General features: G+C 39.1%; 1 protein-coding gene across 1 annotated transcript in view; it reads right to left on the bottom strand.

Moving 5' to 3' along the window:
- Positions 1 to 10,000, bottom strand: part of LOC144958310 (sonic hedgehog protein-like) — a gene marked incomplete in the record, with an annotated part of 75,812 nt that overhangs the window by 57,930 nt on the left and 7,882 nt on the right. Inside the window, 1 exon segment of the mRNA XM_078890198.1 lies at positions 1 to 79. This exon segment is cut by the window's left edge and continues 253 nt beyond it. Coding sequence (XP_078746324.1) covers positions 1 to 74 — 74 coding nt within the window.

Raw genomic sequence — 10,000 nt, 5'->3', positions numbered from 1 at the left:
ACCAGGAGAAGGAGAAGCAACAGAAGCAGTAGCAGTGGCGTCAAGGAAGAACGCCGTCCATCGCCCAACCGCATGTTTTCTGGGAATAGAAAGAACGTTTGTTTGTTTTTTAAGGGTTTTACGACGGGCTTGCATGACATTAACCCTGTCCATACCAACCATAGGAAAATCGTCCAATTCGTTACGATCCAACCAGCGCTTTTATCATTCATATTTCTTTTGTAAATCTCACAATTTAAAGAAAAATGATTTATTATAGCTATAAAAACATGACACTTTGATACCTTTGATATAGGGTTCATCTTGCTGATCAATAATATGAATAGAATGAATGTATTTGTTGCTTTTCTGTTTGGTAAGAAAAACTATTTTTGTGTTGGGCGGTTGTGAAATTTTGGGGACAATTCTGAAAATGGCTGGTAAGGACAGGGTTCAGATCATATCAGCGCAAGTAAAAGGGAAGAAAATGGGATAGTGAGAAGTTTTAGAATTACAATTACAGCATCCAAGAAAAGGTAAGACAAAGGGGAATTGGTTCAAATAGGAAACAGATGTAGATTCCAAGAGCACAATATCAGTGTACTTAGTTTGAGATCACCTAAAAGTCTCATCCAGACACAACCACAGGTACCCACTAAGAGGGTTAAACTCAAATATTACGAATCATATAATATATAAACAAAGCAATACAGTGCATAACAGAGAGATGGGAAAAAAATCATCTCCCAAAACTCTATCTATACATTTGACTGTCTCCCTCCCAGGTAGGGTATCCAGTCAGGGCCAGGACAAAACCAAGTATCTCATTCCAAGACAAATACAGAAATCTTGTTGGAAAACAGATATAGGGGGATAGAATACACTGTAAGTGCCTCTCTGTCCACTATGGGAGGTCGTGAACACCACCCAGGAATAGAAGAAGAAAACGATTTGTATTCCTTCAGAGCCATTAGCAGACCTACCAACAACTATGACAAATCCGTAAAAATACGAATTCTTTTTGTTTCAACAGCAGAAATAAATAGACAGTTTTGATACATTACAATGTGTTAAAAAGAAAATATCAAATTAAGAAATTAAGGAGCAGGCACCGGTGTAAGATAAAGATCTGAACAAGTGTGTATGAAAGGTGCCAGACAAAGCAACAGAGAAAATACGAGAAAAACCACCCCCAAAAATCAGTCGACTTTTTGTATTTTTCTTTCTTGCTTTGTCTGGCACCTTTCTTACACACTTGTTCAGATATTTATGTTAAAAAGAAAACGTTGGTGCCACAAATCATCTATTCAAGGTTTTTAGGGCATATTTAATACTGCTAAGGGTAAAATATTAATTTGTAAAGTTAATTAGACTGTAGTGACTTCTATTTCTTTCATTTTAAAACTACGAATTTTTAAAATTCCAAGTTGGCAGGTCTGTATTAGACGCATGGAGCCGGAGTTTATCCCGGTTTCTATAGCCGTGATCCGGACAATTTTTTGCTACTCTTTGCATAGGACGCTCGTCTATGGATGAGGTGGCTGAGTTCGTAGGGAGTTGCATTGCAACCTGGAGGGTTCCAGGTTTCAGACTCATCGCAGGTGTTTTAGTGTCTTTTCGCTTGGGAAAATGTTGTACTCTATAAATACCTTGATGATAATATTTGTGTGGGTGTGTGTGTTTGTGTGTGTGTGTGTGTGTGTGTGTGGGTGTGTTTATTTGTGGATGTGCGTGCTTGTTTGTGTGTGTTTGTTACATTTGAAAGAAGCAAAATATCACCCAAAGTACTAACTAAAACATCGACACATTTATTCAATTAGCATCTAAAAGAAACACACTTCTTCTTCTTCCTCTTCTTCTTCTAGAAGAAAATGAAGAAGAAGAAGAAGAAGAAGAAGAAGAAGAAGAAGAAGAAGAAGAAGAAGAAGAAGAAGAAGAAGAAGAAGAAGAAGAAGAAGAAGAAGACGAAGAAGAAGAAGGAATAATGGAAAAAATATATGTACACACACCCACGCACACAAACACACACACACACACACACACACACACACAAACACACATATTATATACAGACACAATAAATACCAGTTTTTACTCTATTATGAAACCATTCTCAAGATTTCCGCCCAGGTAAAAATAAATATATATATCAATTTCCAAGTTTCCTTGAAGTCTACGCGGCACTTCCACAAGATATTATATCAGATCATATATTACACAATATAAATATATAAACACTTTATCCAGTCTCTGGGGAAATTATAAATCAGAATCTATCTCGAGAAATGATCAATAGCTTGGGCGCCAGCCGCAGTGCAAAATCGCCAAGTTAGAGATAAGAAGCTAAATTTCTCGCTCAAAAAAATTAAAACCCTAAACGAGATATCAAAAGCTATATATCTCTCTATCTCACTCCCTGTTTATCTCCCTTTCTATCTATCTATTTCAATTTCTCTCTCTCTCTCTCTCTCTCTCTCTCTCTCTCTCTCTGTGTGTGTGTCTCTTTCTCTCGCTCTCTCTCTATCTCTATCTCTTGCTCTCTCTATCTCTATCTCTCTCTCTCTCTCTCTCTCTCTCTCTCTCTCTCTCTCTCTCTTTTTTTTTTTTCTCTTTATTTTTCGCCATACCTCTGTTCCTCTTTCCTTTCTTCTCGCGCTTTTCCTTTTAATATCCTCTTCATTTCATCCTCCTCCTCCTTCTCCTCCTCCCCCTCCTCGTCCTCCTCTTCTTCCTCCTTTTCCTCCTCCTCCTCCTCCCCCCACCATCCATCTCCTCCTCCTCCACCTCATCCTCCTCTTCAGCATCTTCTCCAAGCCTAAGCAATGTCTTCCCACAACCAACCCATCACAACCCGTTGCTCCTATCGCTACACTAGAAACGTGATCACCATTGTTTGACTTCTGGGACGTTTGAAAGGGTTAAAAGCCTGTTGTTAACCCTTTACAAGTAAAGTTCGATTAAACCCTAACTCCACATTATTATTTCCCTATTTAAATGTTCATGAAGTCCGAGTCGCATCGGTGTTACTTCTTGGTAAAAACAAATAGTTCTGCAGTTATCACCAGATATAATATTGTGAGATCTTATTTTCAAACACATTCGGACTGTATTTTTTTTTCTTCATATTTTCCATTGGTCCTTTAGCCCAGTTGTTAGAACTCACGCCTCACTATAAACAATGGATGCAATAAAATTAAAAAAATAATTCTGACACATTCAGCAGTCCACCTAAAAGTAATCGGGTAGCTGGGTCTGATAGATCTGTCAGGAAGTTATTTGCGGTATGCTGACTCTCGCTCTCTCTCTCTCTCTCTCTCTCTCTCTCTCTCTCTCTCTCTCTGCCTAATAAGGTTTGCAAATAATTGTTACTGGATGATTTAAAGCTACAGAAACCGTGATAAGCTTTGGTCCAGTGAGAACCACTTCATGTGATCATGTCGTGAGAGGGCTAACAACACAATAAACATCTACTCTGCCGTACTCTGGAAAAACCCATATTTAAAAATTTGGCCAGAAAACTCGTCCTTCAAATATCGATCAATTTAAATCGATTTATCTTAGCAAAAACTCTCAAACCCGGGATTCGGCCTTCAGATCCCAAAGCGAGTGTCAAACCACAAGACCACATCGCCGCACATGGCCGATTTAAAGCTACCGAAACCGTGAGTAACGTCGGCACGATGGAAATCGCCGTGCAATCACGTCGTTAGAGGGTTGAAATACAATAAACATCCACTGCTAAAAGCTAATTCATCTCTTATTGTTTTTTACCTGTCTTCCATACAATGGATGGTTCCTCCGTGCCATGACTCTCTTGTTGCTATCCATGTCAGGCTATCTATTGACATGGATACCTTTTTGACTATAATTCCACCCCCTCCCATTGGAAAACCCTATCACTCCTTGGTAAATTAATACGTAATCGTTGAATAATGCTTTGAACGCGTTGAATAAAAAAAAAAAAAAATTATTCTTCCCCTCTCCATAAATAGTAACGCGTAGTGATATCGTGTTTACAATAATAGTATGTGACGTCATATTTTAATAGTTAAATTTCACTAAAAATTAGATTCTTTAAAAACAGGTAGACTAGATCTATCATTTATGCATATTTAATAATATCTTTTATTCAAAGATGGCGAAATCAACATTCATTGAGGCGGAGATATCTTAGACTCTTGCTTTTTGGAATTCGAACTTTGTTCCCAACGCGTACTCGCAAGCTCGTGCAACGATTGGGAACACGTCCGGAATTCCAAAAAGCAAGAGTGTAAGAATCATAGAATAATTTGAGATTTTACATAGGGCAATATCCACTAAACGTGCTCAAAGCGCTGACTAACAGCAACACGTAATATATGGAAGGAGACATGACGCCTGTTTGGCGATATTACAATGTTTTCCGGCAATGCCGACGCTGCTAACGGAAGGTACTCATTTTACACCTGAGTACGGTCTCAAGGTCTCGACTATGCCCCGAGCGAGGCTCGAACCCAGGACCTTCCAATCCGAAAGCGAGTGGCATACCACAAGACCACAGAGCCGCATTGATAATACTACCTATGGAAATAACGTCGGTTATCGTATATCTTATTGAACATTTCAATTGTTATATTTTTAAAACTCAAAATTGAAAACCCAACTATCATTAGTCCCTGTCATCGGCTGACAATTCGCTTCAACAGGCGTAATGACGCATGGTAACTTAGTAACTGGCTCTAAACTATCGGAACAATGGCGGACGCCCTAAAGAAATATTTCTCCGACGAGCATAAAAGCGTATCCAGAGGGGAAAAAACATTATAAATCTGATCATGTTTTGACTTTTACACATTCTGATCACATGACACATGAAAAGTTCTAGCCAGCATGAAGAATAAAAAGTGCAGATTTTCTTTGTTTAGAACCACGATGGCCGCCGTTGCTGGGCGACGTGACACAAGACTATTGAATCCAATTGTGAACCGTACCACCTAGCGAAAGAGTGAAAATGGAGAGGCTTCGGATAGGAATGATACAGACAATGGACGTTTCGGGTACAAACCTTTCAGCGGTATGGTCTTCGCTTCGTACCCGAAAGGTACCGAGTTCGACTAACCCCGGAGCTGTATGGCCTCGAGCAAGTCACCTAGCCTTAGCTCTCTTTGCGGCCCTGCACTGCGGTTAACGCCTGGGCTATTCCAGTCTTCTCTTGGAATAGCCCCTAAAGAAAAATGTCCCCTTAGGGATGAGAAGATGGAATTTTTATGACTATTTATCCCAGAGCCGCGGCAAACTTTCCTCATTTAACCAGAAGGTATTTGACCAATCATAATATGGAACCTTCACACGTGCCCGGACAAACATAGTTGGTTGTTTATAAACAATAACGTAAATGAAATCGACCTCTCTCTGATCATTGTTGTTGTTTTTATCCCACCAAATGGGTGACTAGTTATCACACAAATTTTCTCCATCAGATTGTAAACGGTCAAGTTCATACATAGTTTTATTTGTTGGTTCTATTGATCCAGCGGTAGAACAGTGTGAGTATTTTACTTAGACACAGACCATCAATAGTAAAACCTGTTTCGTTTGCTATGTTTACCAATCACTGTCAATGTTTATATTATCACGACTGTCCGAAAGGCGTGGTTATCTATGAGTCTATAGATAGAATGAAGTTGGCGTTACTGGGTCTTTGTCATTGATTTTTGCCATTCAAGTTTATGAATAATTCGCACTTGAATGTATTATCCAGACTATAAAAGTTCATGGTTACACTTTGTTTTGTGTGTTGGTTCGTTATACTTCCGGATTGCAATGTTGTGAGCTTCTCAGCCAAGCGCATACTATCCATTGATCAAGCGGTAGAACAGTGTGAGTATTTTCCTTAGACACATATACCATCAATAGTAAAACCTGTGTAGTTTTCTATGTTAACAATCACTGCCATTGTTTACATTATGACGACTGTCCGAGTCCGAGAGGCGTGGTTATCTAAGTTTATATAGATAGAATGCGATTGGCCAAGGAGTTCACAACATTGCCATCCGGAAGTATAACGGACCAACACACAAACTCTGTGTAACCATGAACTTTTATAGTCTGGTTAATACAGTTTAGTGAGAACAACTCACAAACGCGGATGGCAAAAACAATAACAAAGGCCTGAGTGACGTCATCTGCATACTATCTATACAACGATTCGTCATCAGCTTTCCACGTATTAAAACAATGTCGTACCGACGGAGTTCAAAAGCTGTCGTCAGTGTGTGTCTATAATTAGATATGGCACAGTGACACACCAAATAATTGGAGATGTGTTCACTCCAGCGTAAACACACAGGCCTGGCATTGTGGACAGCAGTACCACGGGATTATCTCCATATATATACACGGTACAAAAAATAATCATAGAGTAAAGTTCGTAAGCTTTGAGATTTAAAAAAAAACACTGAATATGGAAAAGCAATCTATAGATGCTATGCGTGTAGGTAAAATACCCATAACATCCGCCAGAGATTTCAAAACACTGAATATGGAAAAGCAATCTGTAGATGCTATGCGTGCAGGTAAAATACCCATAACATCCGCCAGAGATTTCAAAACACTGAATATGGAAAAGCAATCTATAGATGCTATGCGTGTAGGTAAAATACCCATAACATCCGCCAGAGATTTCAAAACACTGAATATGGAAAAGCAATCTATAGATGCTATGCGTGTAGGTAAAATACCCATAACATCCGCCAGAGATTTCAAAACACTGAATATGGAAAAGCAATCTATAGATGCTATGCGTGTAGGTAAAATACCCATAACATCCGCCAGAGATTTCAAAACACTGAATATGGAAAAGCAATCTATAGATGCTATGCGTGTAGGTAAAATACTCACAAAATCCAACATACGGATATAACATACAGACACACAAAACTGTGTTTAACTTTAAATGTTTGTAGTCTGATTGATCGAGTTTAGTGAGAACTAATCACTCTACAGGCGGTATAAAACAATAGGAGTGATCTATATTCGTGTTTTTGTCCAACAAAGTAATTGATCACATGATTTGTTGCTGTCAAACGATTGGACATTTCTCAGTAAATGTAAAAAACTTGCTTTGTTTATGAAAGTTGTGTCAAGCTGAACAAAATGATCAATCGTGATGTTAAATATTTCAAAAAATGCGAATACTTTTCACTATGTGGGTCACTTTGAGCACGTTTTGCAAAGTGACCAGTGCCCCGAGCACATGGAAAGGTAATATAGATCATCCCCATTGTAAAGAGCTCTCTGTCGAACAAATTGTAATAAAATCGCCTAACAGGCGTCATGTCTCGTCCTTCGTGTTAAGTATTGATGTTGGCAAGGAACCCTTGTAACTCGCTTTGAGCACGTTAAGTGGTTATTGAGCTATATAAAAACTATATTTTTTTTTTTTGGGGGGGGGGGGGGGGGGGGGGTTGTTTGTTTTTTAATCGCTTCAACATCCTACCGTCTTTCGATGATCTGTCACATGTTATCAATAGAGAAGATAAAACTTTTACGAAAGTGCCTGAGGCCTTAACTACTCGGCCACTTCGCCTCCCTTTAAGATTGAGGCACACACACACACACACACGCACACACACACACACACACACACACACACAAAAGTGACCTGGCTATTTCTAAAGAAGAGAGCGTCTGGTCAATTCAATTCCTGACCACAGACATTATAAGTAAAACCCACCCAAGCGGCCAAAATCTCTTCTATGCTCATTGCAAACATTACAACATAACAATGATTAATGGTCTTTTACCAATCTGACATGAAAGCAGTCGGCGAGCCTCGCCTAGCCGGACAATCTGAATATTTGACTTGTGAGAGACCACTGTAACCAAAACAGATTATGGGTAACTACATAATATGTGTGCGGATTTAATAGATCTGATGCTCTTGGCTAACAAATCACAACATTGCCATCCGGACCAATGCACAAAACTATGTGCAACCTTGAATGTTTATAGATAGTATGCACTTGGCTAGAAATCTCACAACATTGCCATCCGGAATTATAACGGACCAACACACAAAACTATGTGTAACCAGGAACGTTTAGAGTCTGGTTAATACAGTTTAGTGAGAATTACTCATAAACGCGGATGGCAAAAAACAATAACAAAGACCTGAGTGACGTCAACTTCATTCTAACTGTCTGGTTAATAGATGCTGTGCGCTTGGCTAAGAAACTGACAACATTGCCATCCGGAAATATAACGGACCAACACACCAAAACTAAGTGTAACCTTTAGCGTTTATAGTCGGGTTAATACAGTTTAGTGAGAATACTCTTCAACAGTCGTAACGTCACTTCCTTCCTAATGACGCATGGTAACTTAGTAACACTGACTCTAAACTATCGGAACAATGGCGGACGCCGTATGAAATATCTCTCCGGCGAGCATAAAAGCATATCCAGAGGGAAAAAAACATATTTGATCATGTTTTGACTTTTACACATTCTGATCACAAGACATATGAAAAGTTCTAGCCAGCATGAAGAATAAAAAGTAATGATTTTCTTTGTTTAGAACCAAGATGGCCGCCGTTGCCGGGCGGCGTGACATCAGACTACTGAATCAAATTACTCATAAACGTGGATGGCAAAAGAAACAAACAAAAAAAAAAAAAACAACAAAAAAAAAAAAAAACAATAACAAAGACCTGAGTGACGTCAGCTTCATTCTTTCTATAAAATATCATAAACAAAACTGGAGCTTCATTGTAAAAGAGCATTTTGCACACCTGCGCACACCCACACCCACATAAACAAGCACCCACACATATATTATATACATACATACATACATACATACATACACACACACATATATAGCTAATTATCAAAGGCGCGTAGGAGAAATGTAAACAAACATGGAGGCAATCAGTTTGTTGACCTACTCATTAAAATGGAAAGGTTAAAGGTTATCAAATTATCCGGTTCCAAAGAAGACTGTTTGACGGAAAACGAATCATCGCAGAATTCATTGTGAATGAATCAAAGGAGAATTGGATGGTGGTGGGACCTCCGTGACCTCCGTGACCTCCGTGACCTCTTGGTGTGACGCCTGGTAAGCTATTTGTATGGAAGCTTTATTTTTACTATTATCTTATAAATAGTTCGAAGATGACGTCACTCGGGTCTTTGTTATTGTTTTTTGCCATCCGCGTTTATGAGTAATGCTCACTGAACTGTATTAACCCAACTATAAACGTTCATGGATACACACGGTTTTGTGTGTTGGTCCGTTATACTTCCGGATGGCAATGTTGTGAGCTTCTTAGCCAAGCGCATACTATCTATTGTGTGGGTCATGGTTAATCAATAAAAATATAGAAGGAAGTTGACGTCACTCAGGTTTTTGTCATTGTTTTTTGCCATCCATATTTATGAGAAATTCTCAAAGGGGGACAGCGTGGCTCAGCGGTGGGTCTTTGCTTCGTACCCGAAATGTACCGATTCGATCACCCTCGCTGCGCTGTGTGGCCTTGAGCAATTCGCCTCGCCCTAGCTCAATTTGTGGCGCTGCACTGTGGCGGACGCTTGGGTTATTCCAGTCTTGGAATAGACCCAAGAGACAAATTTCCCCTATGGGATGAATAAAGGGAATTATATTTTTATTTATTATTTTTACATTGTATTAACCAGTTCAAGATTACATATAGATAGTTCGAAGTTGACGTCACTGAGGTCTTTGTTATTGTTTATTGCCATCCGCGTTTGTGAGTAATGTTCACTAAACTGTATTAACCTGCCGATAAACATTCATGGATGCACACCGTTTTGTGTGTTGGTCCGTTATACTTCCGGATGGCAATGTTATGAGCTTCTTAGCCAAACGCATACTATCTATAGTTTTATGTGTTGGTCTGTTATATTTCCGGATGGCAATGTTGTGAGTTTCTAACCCACGCGCACACTGCCTTTGAAAATGACTACCTTTATCGTATATTTTATTAAAAACAATCAAATGAACACTCCAATGGTTCTGTTTT

Source organism: Berghia stephanieae, chromosome 12, assembly GCF_034508935.2.
Source record: "Berghia stephanieae isolate SIO BIC M18660-M18661 chromosome 12, UCSD_Bste_1.3, whole genome shotgun sequence".
In the NCBI taxonomy this organism is placed as follows: domain Eukaryota; kingdom Metazoa; phylum Mollusca; class Gastropoda; order Nudibranchia; family Aeolidiidae; genus Berghia; species Berghia stephanieae.
Note: the sequence above shows the minus strand (reverse complement) of the source record. Positions and strands in the feature narration are given on the sequence as shown.